Here is a 21,285-nt window from a genome sequence, read left to right on the forward strand (position 1 = left end):
CACACACACACACACACACACACACACACACACACACACACACACACACACACACACACACACACACACACACATACACAAGCTGTGAAAAAAGAAACAGCACTATCAGAGCAACATGTACACTGCAGGTGTGGCCTATGCCTCAGTGATCATCCCATACTTTGTTTTGACCCTGTCGCCTGTCACTGTGTGTGTATAATGTGTGGAGATGTCTGTGTGACAGACTGTGTGTGTGTGTGTGTGTGTGTGTGTGTGTGTGTGTGTGTGTGTGTGTGTGTGTGTGTGTGTGTGTGTGTGTGTGCGTGTGTATGTGTGCATTCAGAGACACACTTTCCTGATTTTACAATATAGTTGTAAAAGTTAGAGTGAATTGAAGGTGTTGAATATCATAGGTTCATCTTCTTCCTACAAAATGTTGGAAACCAGAGCATATGACTGTATTGTTGATTTGGTGTATATGGATGTTGCAGAATGCTATCTGATGTCAAAATAATGAATGGACACTGGAGATTTCCCCTAATTTTTGTTGTGATGACTGGCAGTGTTAAGTGCTTGTCCTTTCCGTTGGTATTCTCATTTGACCTTTACATGTAACAAATTTTATCGGTCAGATCTGTCCAAATAGGCAAGCCTCAGTTGCAAATGTCACAGTTTGAGCAGGTTTGTGAAACCCAACCCTGAAAAAAGTGTGGCATGTATCCGAGTCATGTTGAGTAACATGTGATCCCCTTGTAAGTTTAATTGTGTCCTTGTTTATACATTTAAAACACTGGAAAAATAATGTTGAATTCCCAAACCGTCTGTCTGTAATTTCTTATTCTGTCTGTAAATTTGAATATGGCTATTCCAATCGCAATTATTTTTGCATTGGTATTTTACTTTGAATGGTGGAGCATTTCAGATGTTTTCCTTTATATTAAAGTGTCAAAGTCCCCTGAATCTTATTAAATGACTGTGTGTTTGACAGGGAACATACAGCTCTGTCAGCATTGTTTTTGTACAGTCATAGTGAACAGAGGCTGTCATATAACAGGGGGAGGAGATAAGAGGTGGAGGAGGAGCAGGAGCCCTCCTTTCTTTCTAACCTGTTCATGTCTCTACACAGACAGACAACACTGTGTTTATATTTTTACTGAGATTAATGCAAAAACATACGTCAGGTTGAAAATAGATTTATCTCACAGTGATATGGGCTGGATTTTGTAGTTTTACAGTGAATTAATAAACTAAAGTACATGTTTTGCTACAAATGTTTCAACAAGGGAACAACAAGATGTTTAAGTTTATTGTTATATTTCTATTGTTTAATATATATTTGGAAATAAAAAAGCATACCTGGAAAAAAGAAAAGCAATCCAGTTGGCAAGACGGTGGCTGAAGTGCAAACACACACACACACACACACACACACACACACACACACACACACACACACACACACACACACACGATGGATTTCACTCACCGACAGCCCAGCAGCAAACCCTGAAATTCTTGTCAACGCAGGGCCAAGATGTTGTCCAGAGTTTTCATCTCGCAGCTCCAAAACTGAGCAGTGCTGGCTGTATTTGTGTTTCTGCTCCAGCCCCTGCTTCCTGTAGCTCTGTGGTGTCAACCCGCCCACCGTCCTCCCATCAGACCCAGGGAACACAGCCCTGCTGCCACAGCGCATAGGCACCCCAGCGACTGAGCGTTCCTCTTGGCCTGACTGAAGTGTTTGCTGTTTCCCACATTGTTGGAATTCAACACCAGCCTGTTTACTGGTCCCCATGTGGCTTCAGATTTCTTTTTCTTTTTTTTCTCATTCCACAACACACCTTCTTTAAATTACATACCCAGCATTCATACAAACTGCCAAACAACTAACTGAAGCAATCACGTTATGCCAATTACAGTTTGTGTATTCTGTTGTTCATTTTTTGCTGCATTATTGAATAAAACTGGCTAATATAATATTAGCTTTTTTTGTGTGCAAATGTGTGACTGTATTTTTCTGAATCTAACTGAAAGGAATTGTTTTATGATACATTTATAGAAAAAACCCATATGTAATATAATCTATAGGAGTGTTTTTCCACTGTGAGGTACTATAGTGGCATCAGGGACATCATTTTCATATGCTTTATTTTGCAGCTGACAATGAATCATACAATGAATCAAAGGAAATAATATACATCTCAAGGAAATGTTAGCAAGATGATGAGGTGCATGCAAAATGAGAATCTCTTCTTTATCTGCTTGGTTTTTTCACTTCCTTCCCTCGGTACAGCCAGATGGCAAAGCTCCAGCTCTGCAGTCCTCTTCATACACTCATCACATTTGATGGGCATCCTGCTGCCGAGTTTCAAGGAGGCCATGTGTTTACGAAATGACACTTGTGACAAAAGAAAACTTCTATTTAGCAAGCTGATTCTTGGGCGGGGTGCAGGGGGGGGGGGGGGGGCAGCAGCGTGTGTGCATTTGTTTATGTCAGTGTGTGTGTTGCAGAACAAAGATTGTAGGAATTTATGTATTGTGCTTATTTGGGAGCAAGGCAGTAGGAAAAAGTACATATGTAGTTTGTGTGTGTGTTCATACCAAGATCATCCATACCATCTCTGTTTCATGCTGTTGTCATGTTGGTTTCCTGCTGTTGTAATTACATCCTGTTTCGTGCTGTCAGTTTTTTTTTTTTTTTAACTATGTTACAATACATTTTAATCATCAGTTTTGTTTATATACCATTTCAATACAGTAAGATTTTTTTTCTTCACATTGATATCATAAATAGGATACATTGTAGGGTCTCCTCCGTTGGTGGTTTCAAACATTCAGGACAAATTGTTGTTAAAAAAATCATCCGTTGTACATTTGCAACTCAAACAGCTTTTATGTTGGTTGTTTATTTGTTCTCAATATGCTATCATCTTATCCTAATATTGTCTTTGTCTTCAATGGTGAGGAATTCCCATCAAAGTTTTCCCCTTCTGTTAATACTTTAGGGAATTTTCAAACGCCGGGATGTATGGCTGTAATGCCCCAAGATTTGTTCTCCCTGAAAGAAATAATAGAGTAAGAATATATTAACTACAGAGCAACCTGGCTTTACTCGGTCTGCAATTACTCTTACTTCATTTTAGGTTTATCAATGTTATGCATAATAAATAAAGATATATATTGATGTATGCTTTGCAGCATTCCTTTGATTTAAATTTAAAAGCCATATTCATGCATTAAAAAGCAAATTCATATTTTTGACTGCAGGGTTTAGATGCAAATCCATGGGGCATTACGTTAAAAACCATAAACATCATAAAATAGGAAAAAGAAATTAAAAATGGGAGCAAAAATGAGGACGTTTAACTGGTCATTAATAACTGAATGCTTTCTAATTTGTAGATGTGATAAAAGAAAATTGTATTCAAGATAAAACACAAAAATGGCAAGTGTAATGAAAAATAAAACCCATTTAAAGCAAAGTATTTTTATTCACACAAATTTAATAAGATATATAACAACCGTTTGGTCCATAAATATTTAGGGGGAAATAGTTTCTATACACCATCTTTATCAAGAAACAGGGAAACATGGACAATCTTGATAGAACACTTACTGTACTCAACTATTAACACGAAGATCAATATATAAGGTTCTTGGATTACCCAACTATATCTGAAAGAGTGCACAAATGCTTTCTATGACATCGCTGCCCCCTTTTTAACAGGATACACCATAAAAAGATCTTCGGAAATAAGATGCAAAACAGTACAAAACTAGTGAGGCGTCAAAAGGATGTGAATCAGTTAACAAAGAACACATATATCCTGAATATCACAAACTTTCTCCCAAGTTATAGCGTAAGGCACATAGCAGAACTGAGTTAGGCATCTACTTCATGAAGTAGATCTAGAGAACCACTTTGTTCTACAATAGAACAAATTGTGACGCCCACAATGAAATGTATCAACTCTATTGAAGATTTGCTCTGTCTTTCTTTTCTCTCTTTCTTTCAGCCAGAAGAAACATGTTTTTGGTCTGTTCAGTGGCAAGTGTCATAAAAGAAAGTATAAATATGGCCAAAAAGGAGAACACATGGACAATGATTTCCCACTGGCTGCCTCGGTCGACTCCACCTATCTGAGGTCATTTTTATTGTTCATGTCAGCTCTACAAATCTAGTCTGCAACGTCGCAACCACTTAATTTCTCACCCCTACTCCTTTCCCCTTTTAAAATCGCATCGTTACCCTGAGCAACATGATAAAAACAATAATGCACTTTTCACTGGGCAGTATATTGTCACTGTGCAATTGAGTTTAGCTGTGGATCTATGGATATGTTTACTAGGATTTATCCATTTGACTACGGTTAATCTGAGAGGCTAACAAATCTGAAAAAGTGCTCTGTCATGAAAACAATCGATTGCAACAGCATGCATAAACTGTTCTCTGATCCCAATTTCTCCTGCTGATTTCAAATTATCAAACCACTTCTATCAAACGGACTGCATTACATGTTGAACAGTTACCACTGTACAGATTGTGGGATTAGCTTTTTTCACAGTAGATTTGTGAACCAAAACAAAAATGAATGTGGTTTCAGCATCTAGCTGCCATATAAGCTGCGTTGGTTAGGCGCTTATAATGCAATTTTGACGTTTTACATGTAGCTGTGTGAGATCTCTCCATGTCTGATTCCATCCAACTCAGTCATTAAGACTGAAACATTCGGAAATATTAAAGCCTGTTTTCTGGAGTTACCCATAAACAGAACATTCTACAAGTTTATTTCCCAAATTATGCCAAAACAGAAAGAAATCTTCAAATTGGATAGTGCGAAAACAGTGCATACATATACAGGATTTCTCAGCGCAAAATATTCATAGTATTTTAAAATGTACCAATTAACCATAAATTAGGAAGGGCTTGTTTTATCATAATTCATTACAAATGTACAAATAAAGTCAAATCAAGTAAGATTTCCAGACACGCTTTAAGTTTAGTTGCTCTTAGTTTTTTTGATGAATTGTGAGATCCATAACAATTTTGTAATGCCTTCAACTTCAAAAATGTCCCGTCCAAAGTCAATCTCTGCAAACTGTAAGTCAACTACAGACACGGCTGCCATGCGGTTTAAGATGCTACACATTAAAATGATTTCCTCGTGTTTTAATGTGGTCGCTGCTGTTCTTGCTCTTGTTGTTCTTGTTTGTGTACACAGTACAGCACTTTCAGATCCAAGGAGCTGTCTCTGGTAGATTTAAAGGTGTCACTTAAAAAAATAAAATGTAAATTGAGGAAATAAAACAAAAACAAAATAAAAACAGATAAAAAAAAAAACAGTCTGTTCGGGATAGCTTGTTAGAAAAGATTTGTCAAGGTAGTTTGTGAAGGGCTCCCCGAATCATGGCTGTCCAAACTAGAGGTGACGGAGGTCACTACAGTGATAGAGGGGTTTGTCAGGTCTGTTAGTGTGGCCGCGCTGGAGGGGGGGCTCATTGCCCCACTGTCAGATGAGGGTGGAGGGAGTGAGGTGCCATCAGCCTTATCAACACCTCCATTCTCCTGTCGCAAAACGTTCCTTCTGAATTTGGCTCTTGCGTTTTGGAACCAAACCTGCAAACCAATCCCAATGTGGCTTTTACTTTTTGCGTTTAAGATTAATTTTGAAAAAGAAAGTATCAAATCATTTGTACAGTAGTTTACATATCAAGTTATCACAGCTATTTCTGTATCAACGGGCCCTTGCCATACGTATATGAATTTTTATATTGCAATTTTCATACATTAATTTGAGCTTAAGGGGCAGATAACAATGAACCAGTTAGCTCCTGAACAACAAGTCAAAAATCATTTTGAATGTTTTATCTGGGAGATTTGAATTTTATCCACAGATAAAAAAGATCATGTGCACTCTGATTATTAATAATATCAGCTTCACTTACACACTTATGTTTCTACGCTTATCAACAACGTTTCTGCTTTCTTTCCCAAGAAAAATTACATTTAAGAATGTAGAAGTTTTCTGATTAATACCCCTGGATATACATCTAATGACTAAATGGGCCAACAAAACAAAGAAAATCAAAAAGATGACTTGAATGGTAATATTGGTGTGAAATGAGAGGGACATGGAGCAGGAGTGCGGTGCAGACACACATATGGGGTGATCAGATCAGTAGGAATGGCATTGTGCTTACCTGTAGAACTCTCTTAGTGAGGCCTGTTTTCTGGGCCAGCTGCTTTAAGTCCTTGGCATCTGGGTTGTGGTTGATGGCAAAGTAGGATTTCATTGTCCGCAGCTGATGGTGCTTGAAGGACGTCCGCATGCGTTTGGTCTTCTGTGTCGGAGCATAGGACTGCTGGTCCCGGTCCATGTGATCCGTGTCGTTCTCGTTACAGCCTGAGGGGGGCATAGAGCAGAGCACAGGGGTAGGATAAGTGTCCGAATGGAACAACAGCAATAAATGTTGATTAATTTCTGACACTTTGCATGTGAATTCATTTAATCTGTGCTAATACAGCTGAAAATAAAAGAGAAAACTGACTAAATAAGAATATGTGCAAATGTCTCTAATGATATCTTGAATTTACATCATCCAGCTTAGCAAGGAAAGAACATACACAGTTAAGCATATTAGATTAAGGCGATATCAGGTGGAAAGTTAATGCCATTAAGAAAAGTAGTTAACATTTGGTTTAAACATAACAAACAGTTGCTATTGTGCGAAAAGGTGTTAAGAAATTCATAGAGATGACTAATATATTGTTAAGAATTAGTAGTCATAATTATTATGTTTTTTGTATAATCTGTATGATATATTTTTTAAAGCAACATGATGTATTTTAACCACACACAGCCAACGAGCTAAATTATTTCTGCTTGTGTTTGCAGAGACTAATAGGCCTAATAGGTCTCATTTGTCAAAAGCTTAGAACTGCATGTGTAAAATACTTAAAGACGTTAAAATGCAAAAAACGGTTCCACTAAAATAAATGCATGTGTGGTAAAAAAAAAAAGCATGGGGGAAACATTTATCTCAGCATTAAGAAAAAATGATATATAATTTGCCATAATGTTTACACAATTCTTACATTATTATATTCTTTTGTAACAGAGAAAATTCTAGTGTCAAATAAATGCTTTTAAGTTATATCAACATTTGACTGACTTTTGAAAACGTGATTGCAGCTAAAATATAAAGCAAAATACAAAAAATACAATTTTAAGGAATATGATTCTTCTATTGAATCTAAGATTTATGTTAGAACAGGTCGTATAGGATTGTGTCCTCAGGGGAGTAAATCTAGCCAGCAAAGAATAAACATAGCATTTCTAAATTATACAGCAGGCTCTATTGATTTTCCATGTAACAGCAATGCTGACCACATGTTTTTTTAGTGGATGATAAAATATGAAATTACTTACACTATAGTTTCATCATAAAGATGCAGTGCAAACAGTGTCTCAAGGAAGAATTATTACTTATATTACAAATCAGATTCATCAAACTATCGGACACATATTGTGTGTGGCATATTCTCGGTGTACATGTAATGGCCTGCATTTCGTTTTTTTATACAAGACTTCTTCTTGTGACACATAAACGCACCATTAATATGACAATCATTGACATCTTTGTTTCTCTGTTCCAGCCTCCACTGGATTGTGTTTCACTAGATATTACCCACTAGGGGTCTCTATATCCAAACAAACTTTACTGAGTGATGTGGAATACTCAGTAGACCCATATCTTTCCCTGGTGAAAACAAACACGAATGTGCTCAAACCTCCTCCTATTTGTCATGAATATGAGTCTCCTGATCTGCAGAACAATACATTAACCTAAACAACAGAGAAAAATGAGCACTTTTGAAAAGACAAGATATCAACACTAAACGTATTTAGTTATTACATAATTTATTTTATGTTTTCTTTTGAGTTTTGAATGCTGTAAGGTCGTACATTGTATCTTGCATTTATTCGGAACATGTAACATTACTTAAAGAAGCTTATGAGCCTCTTTTCAAATTCGAAAATATATTCGATGTCATTGTATTTTATTTAGTAAACCAAATGAAAAACATGATATTCCCCCATATGTCTGTGGTGCTTGATAATGAGCTCAGACAGGGTGTTGTGGTTTTTTTTCGGTGGGATTTTCTGTGGGATCTTTTTACCTGTTTTGGCTGCATTATGTTATTCAAACGCTTTGCTGTAGTAGGCTAGGAATGTCGTGCTATTAAATAAACAAACAATGCTACAATGGTAATTTTCCTATTAAGGCATCCATGAGAACTTTAGGATTTGCATAATCTCTTTTGTTTGCGAATAACAAGGCTTTGAGCAGGGCTGGGTGTACAGTGTTAGCCGGCCTCTCCCTGCAGCAGCCCCTGTGCACGGCGCTGTGAGAACCGTGCTGACCACCGCACAGGAGGCCAGGGATTCCAACGTCACCTTCAATTAGCGAAGAACAATTCACGCGCAGATTACCCTTATTCCTCCCCATTCACCAAGAACACAGGAAACTTGGCGCACAATGAGAAACTTTTTCAACCGCACGCTAATTCGGAGAAAGCGACAACAAAATGGGAACGCTGGGGGGGGGGGGGGCTTTGTCAGGTTATAACATTCAGCGATTCAATGCGAGATTTTTAAGTAAACCTACATTTAACAGACCTTAAATGTTGACTGATAATAGTCTGCAGTTTTTCTGTCTTCCAACAAAAGTCAAATAATGTGAAAGCACTGACTTAGGCCTCGATATTTACGCAGCAGTACCAAACTAAATGAAGCCCCTTCGCACCCGTTCATACACATTTATCCTGACCTAAATTAGTATCAATTGTAAAAGTCGAAGTGAAGGTTGACGGCAAAGTCATTTCCCGATCTTTCTCCGTGCAACACACGCCACCGTTTAAAGCACATAAACGGGGCGTGAAAGACGCGTGGACAGAAAGCTGCAGATCAATTATCCCACGGCTGCAGGCGCCGCTACACGCAGGCAATGTCCACCTACATTAGCATAGCCTAGAGGAGAGATGCATTCATCAGACGTGTAAGGTGTAGGCCTATCTACTGTTACAGAGCTGAGACACTGAGGAACCGACTGGGGGAAAAAGCGAGGATCCTCTGCGTATTGGAAACAAATCCATCCAGAAAGTTATTTAAAAAAGAGTATTTATTTATCTATTTAATTTATGCTAATTTAGCTTGAACTTAATCATATGAGTATTTGATTTTTTAAATTAATTTAAGACGAAGACATGTTGGTAGATTTGTGTGAAGAATAGGCCTACATTAACCACAATGGAGAAAAAAGGTTCCCATAGTCTGGGCTCCAAAGGGTAAAGCCTCATCAGGAACTGCTTATACTGCAGTTAGCTACACAGCTATGTTTGTTTTGAGATACGTTTCGCTGTTCCCATTATTGGGCATTTGGAAAAGAGGTCATAGCCTACTGTTAAAGGCTACAATTTGGGTAGTCTAATAACTTTATAATATGTGGCCTGCGTGTTTTTATGTTGCTGACTTGAAGAGAGGCTCACCGGTGTAGCTGGGTATATCTATCCCCATGGCCGGGCTCTTCCTCTTGCGCGGCCTCCCCTTCTGTGCTGTCCCGGTGCCGTTGAAGTAAGGCAGAGTGAGGCCGCCGCCCTTGGCCGCCAGCTCGGCGAAGTTGAGCTGCTGGTGGTAGTCCGGTCCCTGCACCAGCGTCTCGAAGTGCAGCCGGCAGTACACCAGGCTGTCCTTCATGCCGAAGTGGTCACCTGTGCTCAGCGTCTTGTTGCAGGTGGTGCACGTGAAGCAGCTCAGGTGGTACACGGAGTCGCGTGCCCGCATCACCATCTCCGAGGCCGATATCCCGAGGTGGCAGCGCGCGCACCTCTGCACGGAGAACCTTCTGGAACAGATTAATCGTCAAGACTCCTCATACACAGAGACAAAGTGGGACAGGGGTCGAAATATAACCCGCACGGTAACAGGCTAAAAGAACCTAACCAGGCTATTGTCTTGTCTTAAGATACAATACAGTATATCTGCCACAGCTTTAGTGTATTTGGTAGTACTATTAAAGTCTATCGACTGAGTTTATATTCTGAGCTAATGGCCACATCTGGCCTACAACTAAAAATATTTTTCTCTCACAGCCCAACGTTTCAGGGATAAATCTTAGGTGCGTTTGTTAACCTCTTGACGGTGTAGCTGAACACATTAAACACAAAAGGTTACAGGTAGGCAATAGGCGGAAGTATAGTAGCCTATTAACTAAATAACATTCTGGCTTGTGCATGACTGTATAAATGCATATTAACGTACATACATACATGCATTGAATTTTAACTGGTCATTATAACTGGTTATTACCCACATTGAACTTGTCGACCAAAGCTATACCGAGGGTCGTTTCCATAACAGTAGGATATTTTGTACAACGATGTGCCCCTTTGTTCTTGTTTAGGTTACTTATACAAGGTATTATGGTTTAAATTACACCAAGAGTCATAGAAAAATATTGGATCTGAACTACAACCCAAATAAAATAAATAAATTAATATCATTTTTTTTTTTTCTCCAATTAACACCACGAAGGTCCCTGTGAGATTGTCATGATTATATTCAGAAAAGAATAATACTTAATTTGACCTAAAGGCTTCATCATAATTCAAGATGAAAAACCAGGGCCTGTTGAATCAGGGAAAATGTAATTGTGTCTGTAAAATATTTACCCCCTAAATTCGATAATTGATTAAGATAACAAAAATCATATAAAGTCACTATGGCTTTGGGAGGATGTGCGCGTGAGTGCTAGACACTAATGTTTGCCTGAGATGTTCTGCACATTTTAAACAAAAAAAATGTAACCTTCATTGTTCATACCTGTAGTAGTCCTCCTTGCAATAGATACTCCCATCCTTGGCAAAACACGTTAGCTCTGACTCCAGCGCTAGTTTACATTCACAGCATTTGAGACACCGCAGGTGCCACTGTTTGTCCACGGCCAGGAGGTAGTATCTGTCCGAAATCTTGCCGCCACAGCCGGCACACAGAGCAGGCTTCTCGGGGCTCATGGAAGTAATGGTCTGAGTCAAGGAGACAGAATAAAGGTCATGGCAAGTTCTTTCAAGAGACTTATCCAACACATATGTAAAAACTGAAATGACACCTCTTTGGTAGCTTTCTGAGATTAAACGTTTTTACTCCATAAAGTAAGGGCCTTTTTAAGAGCTTTAAACACGCTGTTAGACAAATGAAGTCTTGGTGTGTTCACATGCACCAATTTAGGCATTAACACTATCAATTAAAGACTGTGTTCAAGAACATTAAATTAATATTAAGGAGAGTTAAACATATTTGTTTTTAACATCTGCTTATATTCATTACAATAAAATAAAATAGATTCACTGTAGCAATTTTTGGGTGAGACATATTTAAAATATCGAATAAAGGCCTAATCAAATGAGTAAATATGGAATATTTTCCTTAAAAGAAAAAATGTAATGTAATAATTAACAATATTAATAATAATAATAATAATAATATATACATATATATATATATATATATATATATATATATATATATATATTACAACAGTAAATTCTATATAAATAATTGATAGAATTGCAACTAGTAAATTTGTCCACAGAAAACTAAATATTCCTGTTATCCTCCACAATATTTTATCCAACAATAAAAGAGTAAGTGTGTGTTTCAAATATATTTAAACAACTGCATGTAAATAGGCAGCATTTTGTTTTTAGTAGTTATTTGTGCAAACGGGTCTTATTGAGCAGTTAAATATTGGGCATTTTAACTATCATTACGAAATACACTCCCAAGGGGAAAATATATTTTGGACAAAGACTATGGACCATAATTAAACACAAATAAGCAGCTGATAAATCATCCTAATCCTTCTTACAAAACAACTGAATATTTCTTGTGTCACGGTGCCACAGTCGTTGTTCAAACAGTAGGTTAAAACGAGTTTCAATATGAACTCAAACACCGGTGGACTCTTACCGACTCTCTCCCGTTCAACTGCATCCCCTTCGTCAGACGCGACTCGGTTTTCGACCTTCTCTCCATCTCCTCCATGATCCCTTGGATGTGATCCCCGGAGATCCCGTGGAAAAGCATGGCTCCCGGTCCTGGACGCAACTTGCAACTGCCTGCCTCTGTCTTGCAGCTCACAACTTCCATATACTGAACTGCAGCGATGGGCCCCGCTGTCTCAGCGCATCCAACTGGGCTCTGAGGCTCTGAGAGAGGCACACAACACAACAACTCAACCCCAGAGATTCAGATCAGCTTCTCCCCACAGTGCAAGGCAACTGGAAGAAAAATGGAACCAAGAAACTACAACATGGGTGGGACAGAAGGAGGTGGTGATGGTGCACCAGATTTTTCCTTCTTCCCGTGAATGTCCTCGAGGAAAAAATATATAGTCCAAATGACGCGACACACCGGTGTGGAAGTGATGGGGAGGGAGGAGGGGAGGGGGCTACAGTGTGAGCACTGGCCAAAAATAATGACACAAAGTTTTTGTTAATTCTTTTTTGGTGATTTCTCTCTCCCGGTTTCCCAGTCAGCGGTTCCTTGGTGCTTGGAGGTCAGGTTGGGACTGCCTGGATTTGAGAACCGTGTCCTATTTGTGAAGAGAGCAAAGCCTGCCCAGTCTGAATAATTTGGTAGGAGGAGTTCCCCCCTCTCTCTCTCTCTCTCTCTCTCTCTCTCTCTCTCTCTCTCTCTCTCTCTCTCTCTCTCTCTCTCTCTCTCTCTCTCTCTCTCTCTCTCTCTCTCTCTCTCTCTCTCTCTCTCTCTCTCGGTGTCTCCCCCCTCTCACTCTCTCTCTCTCCATCGGACCTGATTTCTATTCACCAACAAAGAGCTGTCACTCTACCCTCAAAAACTCCCGATTCTGGCTGCGCGAAGGACCACAACTATTGACATTTTGATTACTTGTATTCCTCCATATACAGGAGAGGATGCTGGAGAGTAGGCGCCGGCGGATGTTGCATAAACTGCAATGGAATCATTTGAGTGTAAATATATTTTAAACATATTAAAATAACATGCATTTAAAGTATGTTAAATTCCAGGAGTTTCATTTAAGTAGTCAGAAATGAGGATAAGTGATTCTCCCCAATATGTTCCATTATTTCCGGTTCGAAGACACTTTAATTGGTTTACTGTTAAACAATCATCAATTTAAGTGTTTAATTCTTCCTTTATCAGCTGTTTGGTGGGTTGGAAAATGCAATAATAATAAGTGTGTGTGTGTGTGTGTGTGTGTGTGTGTGTATGTGTGTGTGTGTGTTTGGGGCGGGGCAGTCAGGATTGATAGGCTAGAGGGAGGTGACAGATATTAAACTGAAACACAGGGAATTATTATTATCATTGTAAGTATTTTCAGTTTATTTTTCTCTTAATCTAACTTTCATTAAAAACAAAAATAATTCCCTGCCAATCATTATTTTGGGCATTTTCTTTTTTCTATGTTTATTCTATTTTATACTAGGAATCAATTTAATATTTTCAACGTTCCATTTAGTTTGCTATAATATAATCTACGTTATAGGCGAGTTACAAAAACAGATCTATGTGTCAGGTTTAAAGAGTGTGAAAACTCTGAAATGCAAATAGAATGAATGGCTTTACTGTCCAGCATGTAGGCCAAATATGGTGACAACAAACTAAAACGAGGCAACTCAAGGTCTGAAGAGAATATTTCTTTGCACACGGGTTTTTGCAGTTTGGGGTCGATGGCTGAAGATTTTGCCATAAAACAATAGACACACTGAATCTGTGACTATGGTCCCATTAATAGATTTAGCTTACTGAGGCTCATGGGGGTTCGCAGGTGTTGATGCTTCATCTCAAGACGTGTTACATTATCATGTGCGCCCCCCCCCCCCCCCCCCCCCCCCCCCCCACCATGAAGTTGTGTTGGCTTTAATTGGAGGCCTCCTGATAACTGAGCTATGAGACAATGCTCGGACCCTCCTGTACGGGCTGGACCTGCAGCTGTTCTGGAGACATATCGTTCATTTGCGCTCTGTCAGAGTCCCAGCACCAGCCAGAATGCGGTGAAAGGAGAGTAAAAAAGGACACCGCGATTTATTTCACCTGGACAAAGCCACCCTGAGAGGACCGATCAACTCAGCTCTGTGTGATATTGAATCGTTCTGCTGTTTTCTTTCTCCACAGAAATTAGAAAGACAACTTTTCAATTCAAAAACAGGGTTTAATTACCCTGTATGATATAAATACAGTGTGTACACGTTCGTATTTTTTATTAAGACATGGGTCATATCATTAATGTCCATAAAGAACACTGTTTTGACCCGTTGCCTCCAGCAGTGACATTTCATTTGACTGAAGAGGGTTTAACAATGTGTCAGTGAACACCAAGTGGCTGAGGGAATATTGTCTTTTGTGTTCGTTTTGTTTTGTTTCGTTTCCTTTCCTTGGTATCTAATCAGGACATAAGGGCTAACTGCAACTCAACTTAAACCACTGATTTTATTTTATTTCAGTTCATAGTGTTATTTGTTAGAAAAAGGTGGGATAAACCAAAGTCAATTCACAATCTCATGCTTTTACAAAATAATTAAAGAAAATGTTTTACAGTGTCTTATCAAAGAGGACATTATCATTTATCGTTGGGAACGTGTTCTTAACAAATCTAATTAATAAAGCAACCGAGTTATGTTATCAATCACATTTTATTACTTCCTCTAAATTAATTGAAGAAAATTCATCTGGACGGTTCAGTGTCATTTTTCGTTAGGTTACTGGGACTGACTTGCCCTAATTTTATATTTGTGATCTGGTTTTATCATACCAAGTCTTTTAAAAACGTAATGAACGCTGCTTATGTAATGAACGGTATTTAGCCCAATAAAAAATATTTGATGCGTAAAAAAAACCCATTGATAACAATGTTTAAAATTGCATGTAAATCTAAGATGACTAATTGGATTTTATTATTTAATTAAAAATAATAAGATCGCTGTAGCGAACAGTAAAAACAAGTACCTAATATTACCTATATTTTATGAAGGGCGTCGATTCATATTTATTGTTCCTGCAGTTGAACATCCAGACTGGTATTACCACTCACCAACGCATAGGCTATATATTAAGATGAGATAAGATTTTGTCAGTTTAAAAAAAAATCGTAGCCCCTTAAAGAAATTATAGGGAATAATATAGATTTTCGATTTGTTTCCCTTCTACCACATCAGTTTATACCGGAGAACGTAATCATGCGTGTAATCAGATCAGTCGAGCATTTCTTCACGCGTTGTTGTTTTGTTTTTTTAATTGAAACTACTTTGTATTTTTATTTACCCAGAGCAGAGATGGAAAAAATGTCTTACCTGAGGCAGTGTGAGATCCCTGTGCAGCGTGCAGGCGGAGCAGCTACGGACTGAGGCAGTGTGCAGAAAGAGAGGACACGTTGCCGGTAGATGGGGGCTGTTCCTCGTTTCTGAGCTTACTCTTCTAGTTCGGGCGTCAATTAAAACACAAGACATTTAAATATTCCTTTCCCGTATGCAGGAAGCCCTCAACACAACCCAGCACGCAGTCAACGCAAACAAAATGGGAAGCTATGAGGCAATGGCCTACTCAGCATTATGTGTGATGTTATATAAAATAAAAATTAAACAAAATCTTTATTTGCAAAATGGTACTTCTGTTGTATAAAGCAGGATTTGGGAATATTAGAAAAAACTGGTATTTTCCCACTTCAAACAGACATGCATTTCACAGTTATTTTCAGTTATGTTGTATGACTTTAAATCGTAAAGTTTAATTTGAACCCCAAAAGACTATTTGGGACCGCATTTTGCAAACAACGTTAAAGGATGTGTCCAAGAAGATAAACTATATCACTCACGAATTGACTATATGGGATTTAAGTGAAATGCTTAAAGCTGTAATTTCACTGGTGAGAGAGCAGAGGTTTGTGTGAATAAATAAATAGATCTAAAGTCAAACTAGATCAATCAATCTGACATACACACAGTAACACAAAGCCTGCTGGAAAATGATTTTTTTTTTAAATAGAGGTGCTAAATCATTTCAGAATTTTACCAATTTAATGTGACATCTAAACCGAACAGTGGTAGGCCTTCTTTATGGCTATAATGTTATTTATTTAATTTTAACAACACGTAAACTGTACAGACGTTTCAATGTTGTTTGTTTCTTTCTCTGGTCTCTTTCTCTAGATTCATTTTTTCTAGTTTACTTGAAATAATTCCCATATCAACAATATTAAAATAATTTAATTGTTTGGTTCATATTTCATTTTCCCTAAACTGTGATGCGTTTCTCCATCTGTCTCTCCAGCAGAGTCAAGCTGACAAACTTCATATTATAACCCAATGCAGGATTCAGAGCTTAGGCACCATCTACTCACATTTTGCCTCATGTTGCAACATCTATTGAAGAAAAAAATGTTGTTGAAAAATTCACCGAATTTAATAATGTCAACTTTTTAGTAAATATTAATATTGTTTATGCTTTTAAGATTTCATTTTGCCTGACTACTTATAAGATGATGTGGTATTTGTATTTAAATATTGATAATTAATTAGCCTAATAACCTATTATACAGTATAATGTTCCATAATGTTGGTGTATTTGCTTTGTGCATTATTGGACCTCACACCTCACGTTGCTAACAAAATGTTAACACTTTAAAGTACATGGTGCCTCCATCGGAATTTTATATTGGCTGTTAACATAAATAAGACAGGTCATCCAGAGGACAAGATGCTCTAAACCTGCTCGCACCGTCCAATTGGATAACACATTAAGGTCTGGACTGATTTCTACTGACAACAAGTGAATAGACACTGTAAGCTTCAATGGGAGCAAGGGTAACAATTAATTACACCTCTGTATGCTTGCATAACTGACACAGTGCCATACTGCTAACAGTCATTTTGCTTTGCTCCTTCCGCCTGGGCTGACATCACAATGTATCTCATCAATTATGCAATGCCACTGAGATCCATTTCACTGTGTACCACAACACGAACAGTGCACACAGCATTCTGCGAGCATGATACGCAGACAGGATGTGCAGCGTGCTCAGTTCAACAGTGAGACCACAGACGCTGCATCAACTGGGGTTGCCTGCCTCCACGGCTGCCTGGCTCCTTGGGCATGTTGGTTAGATTACCACACATCCAGGGTTCATCTGGAGTCATCATTTCTGGGTCACCTCAAGTGACACTCAGTCTCGCAGAGGGAGCTCTCAGTCACTCTCAGAGCATGGCCAGAATAGGAGCTGAGGAGGCGAGGAAGAAGGAGGAGGAGGTGGGAAGGCTCTCCCAGGATCCACTGTGCAGCGGGGAACCACGGGCTAAACACTGACAGAATGAAGGAGAGGAGTGGGAAAGGAAGGGGGGGGGGGGACAGAGGGAGGAGTGAAGCACTGTAAAGATGTATCCCAGTCACATGTATCCCCATCACATGAGCCTGGGTGGGTGGAAGAGACATCCTGGAAATATTTACAAACACAAAGCGGACATGGTTTCATATGAAAAAAACACAAGCATGGGTAAAATATGATTTAACTCTGTTTTTATAGTTGACACCTGGCATTAAGAACTCTAACGGGGATTTAGATATATATATATGTAATATATAAAACTCATAGACAAGAGTAGCCCTTCCATCCATATTTTCTCCCTCACCTTTTCCCCTCTCCTTCTCCAGCTCCCTGTTCCTTCCACTTTCTTTTTTCTCTCTCTTCCAACCAACGCTCCCCCTTCCTTCCCCCTCTCACTACCACTGACAAACACAACCCCCCCAACACCCCATCCCCTACTTCCCTCCACCCCTACTTCGATCTCCTCCCTGCTCTGCTCTGCTGGAGCTCAAATCACAACCCCGGTCCCTGGCAGATGGAGGATAGGAGAGAGAAGCTCTTAACTAGCCAGCCTGAGCCTCTGCTCTCTGCACACCAACTGCTGCCTGCCTCCCCTCCCTGCCTCCAGAACAGCTCCAAAAGCAAACCTCCACACCCCCCACACCCCCCTCCAGCTCCTCTGGGGACAGAGTATCCTCCTGGGGAATGGTGCACATATTAGTCCATATCTGGCCACACTAGAAAGGACATAGGAACATAATAGACGGATGTTCTTTATTGCTATATAACCTTATGGGGTAAAGCGCGAAAGACTAGGCGATGCTTGTATATGTTGTTATATTCACACTTACTTTCTTTCTACTTCAACCATTCACTGAAGACTGAGTCAGAGGGGAATATAAGTTAGAGGTTAAATAGTGTAAAAGCCACAAAAAAAGCAATTACATGCCTTCTCTTGTTAGTGTAGAGAAGGAATCCTGCATTGATGTAAAAACAGGAGAGAAATAAACAGGGCAAAGTGCTCCTTAGGCTCTTAGGTGTCTGGTTCAGCCCCTGACTCTCCTTTTATCTGGGCTCATCTGGCAGCCACGACTTGGCCTGGCATGAGCCTGACCACCAGTTGCGGTCTGAAGGAGAAACTGCTCTTCTGTGCTATTTGCAGCCCTGTCTGTCCAAAGGAATCTGGTGCGCTGACTGTCACTCAGTGGCCATGTGTGTTTTTTATCACTAATTCTACCACAGGGATCTGGTTGTCCATATGACCACTGTGGAGGCTGCTGCCCCGAGGCGAGCTGACAATGTCTGTGTAGCAGGACCAGACGTTGATGTAGGGGCTGCTCAAATGCTGCTTGAATATCAAGACACACATGCACGTATCCATGAGCATGCACACCCACAAGTACATAGCAGTGCCCGGCCAATTGCTTAGACTGATGTTCCTTTCAGCCATCATACGGCTGACACTCAAGTTTTATTCACCCCCGCCCAACCCTATGTCAGTTCCTGGCTGGTCTGGCTAACAGTGATGGAGACACTGTAACTGACTGTGGTTTGGGCCATTGGCCGCAGGGCTGCTGTGCCTGTTTGAGAAGGATGGGGGGGGGGGGGGGGGGGGGCTACTTGGCCTGTCAACTGGTTGTGACTAGAGCCTGTCTGGTCACAGTTCCAAACTGGACAGCTCTCTTTTTCTCTGCGGCTAGTGCCATCATCCTGTAGAAAGGCACACGGTCTATCTGCCACTCTGCTCCAGCACAGCATATGCTCTGGCTGAAGGTCAGAGATGTTCAGTCCAAAATGCCTGAAATAAACACCTCACATGTCGGGTTGGCTGTTGTAACTTCAGAGCACATCTGCACTGAGGGAATACCACTGTGTGTGCAAATGTGGGGGTATAGGCTATTTGCCTATATTGAGACATTTCTTCAATTTTCATCATTCTAATGATATTGCATAATACAGCCAAAGTCAACAAAACAAATTTGTTCATGAATAAGGTCGATTTAGGCATTCTGTGAGTAATGTCATTACAGTTTTACACTTGTCAAACATAATTTAATTAGCTACATTAAAAAAAATACTGTATTAAAACAATTTAAAAGCAAGACAAATAACAAGAGATGGCTGATATGACTTTCAATGCTCTCAATGTGGAAGTAGCCTACATTACTACTCAATCATGCTCCAAAAAGGCACAATTCAAGAACATGCTTATGGTTTCCAAGCATACTTTAATATGATAATTGACTATGGTGGATTGCTGTGTTGTTTATGTCTCAGTCAACAACTGATAGGCAAGAACATGATTTAAAAAAAAAAAAAACATTTCAAACTGTGCCATCACGGGATCGGGAAGACGTGGAGGGATGAGGCAGACATGAAAGTTGGCCTATTTCATGGTCAGGCTGCGGGACCGCCGAAGCCCTGAATGGCAATGCATCTACTTTAATGTGACAGACAAGTCCCTAGGCAAAACCCGCAGAGCCGCGGCAGGCAAGCGGGCCCAGGTACTTGATGAGTGTGACACCTTCACCGTCCCGCTGTAGAAATGTTGCTGCCGCACGCTCCGTTGCCTCGGTTTAGAATAACACCAAATACATTTGCCTTTCATCCCGCCTGACGACGCGTCCCCAAGAACCTGTCCTCCCCAGCACTGTTGGGATCATGAATCTCCTTGTAGCCGCTCACTGGGTTTTTCTCCGATCACTAAGCACTTGCCTTTGGGACCCACCTGCCGAGGGAAAGTGTGGCTGCGCCAGTAGGCGGCTGCGACAGGATTCCGCGGCAGACACATCCTCTCATCCCGACGCTGTTTGCCCGATCAGGCGGAGACAGGCAAGTGTGTGTGGCAGGTTCACAGCCAGCGCCCGGAGGCATGGCGCTGCCTCCCCTCATGCACTCACAAATCAAGTGCCACATCTTCCCTCAACATCTCTCGCACGCACAGGTAATGCCGCATAAGCGCTTGACCTTACCTTGTTCTATTACTGTGGGCTACACAGTGCGGTGTTTAGAGCAACCTTTATTCTATATTGGCCTATTAGGAGCCACAGGGTGCTCTGATGGAGTAAGCCTGTCTATGCATGTGTGCGTCTAAACAAGCTCATGAACATGAGCTGATCTATTGCAGTGCTGGGATAGGAGGGCCCAGGAGTTCATTAGGCTGCAGCTCAGGAGAGCAGCCGCAGGGAGCTGAGCTGGAGCCAAGTGTTGCCAGGAGGCTGAGCTGCGAGTCCGGTGGGGAGGGCTGCTGTTGATGTCCATGGCATGTTTGTTAGCAGCCTGATTCCATCAAGTAGTGTAAAAGAAGCGCATCCAAGTGTGAGGGCTGACCCTTGGCCCCTGCCTATTTTTAACAACACAGTGTTTCAGTCAAAGGTAGACGGTTCAGGCGAGTACTTGTGGAGTGTAAATGATGCTAATAATCATACAGTCGTACATTTGGGAGCAAAATAACTAGAGATGCAAAGCAAAAGAGCACAAGACTCCATCGGACTATCTGCAGTCAGTTTTGCTTGAATGCCCTTTATCTGGAGGGCAAAGATCTAAAATGCTCTTTCAGTTTTCATCTCCATACTCCCACAACCCTTGTAAATGCATCAGGGTGGCATAAAACCACTAAATATTAAGTACTTTTAAAGCGAAACAAAAAATGAAGCTCAAGGCATTTCGTTGGACATTCAAGAAAAATAACTGAAAAATATGGCAAAACCAAAATGTGATTAAAGAATATTTTATGTGAGGCTCAAGTGAACAAATCCTTGCTCCTCCTCCCCCGTCTTGTGAGAATAATAATAATCCTGAGAATAGTTGTGATTCACTGGGGGTAGATATTGCACAGACAGTACCACTATTTCATCATTTAGTACACTGCTAAAAATGAGTCCAAAGCAGTCCAATAATGGCAGGGAAAAA

The 21,285-nt window shown here is 40.1% G+C and overlaps 1 protein-coding gene across 4 annotated transcripts; it reads right to left on the reverse strand.

Moving 5' to 3' along the window:
• Positions 1–2,222: 2,222 nt before the first annotated feature.
• On the reverse strand, positions 2,223–15,471 carry lhx9 (LIM homeobox 9). Of its 4 annotated transcripts, XM_063890667.1 has the most exons (6): positions 15,368–15,471; positions 12,006–12,244; positions 10,860–11,062; positions 9,527–9,882; positions 6,178–6,380; positions 3,478–5,593 (listed from the first exon to the last, which is right to left on the reverse strand). In XM_063890667.1, the coding sequence occupies exons 2-6, from the start codon at positions 12,183–12,185 to the stop codon at positions 5,339–5,341; spliced, it is 1,197 nt and encodes a 398-aa protein (XP_063746737.1). In that variant the 5' UTR covers positions 12,186–12,244; positions 15,368–15,471; the 3' UTR covers positions 3,478–5,338. The 4 variants fall into 4 exon arrangements, with proteins under 4 accessions (XP_063746739.1, XP_063746737.1, XP_063746738.1 ...); XM_063890669.1 differs by lacking the exons at positions 3,478–5,593; positions 15,368–15,471 and adding an exon at positions 2,223–3,034 and having other exon boundaries at positions 12,006–12,620; XM_063890668.1 differs by lacking the exon at positions 15,368–15,471 and having other exon boundaries at positions 9,527–9,879; positions 12,006–12,620.
• Positions 15,472–21,285: the final 5,814 nt, after the last annotated feature.

Source organism: Eleginops maclovinus, chromosome 9, assembly GCF_036324505.1.
Source record: "Eleginops maclovinus isolate JMC-PN-2008 ecotype Puerto Natales chromosome 9, JC_Emac_rtc_rv5, whole genome shotgun sequence".
NCBI lineage: Eukaryota > Metazoa > Chordata > Actinopteri > Perciformes > Eleginopidae > Eleginops > Eleginops maclovinus.

Bases quoted from the DNA above. Each gene is read 5' to 3' on its own strand.
- lhx9 (XM_063890667.1), bottom strand. From the start codon at position 12,185: ATGGAAGTTGTGAGCTGCAAGACAGAGGCAGGCAGTTGCAAGTTGCGT. The intron at 9,883-10,859 runs GTATGAACAATG...AATCTGTTCCAG, and splicing joins TGCAAGGAGGACTACTACAG to AAGGTTCTCCGTGCAGAGGT. The intron at 6,381-9,526 runs GTGAGCCTCTCT...TGCCCCCCTCAG, and splicing joins AGATATACCCAGCTACACCG to GCTGTAACGAGAACGACACG.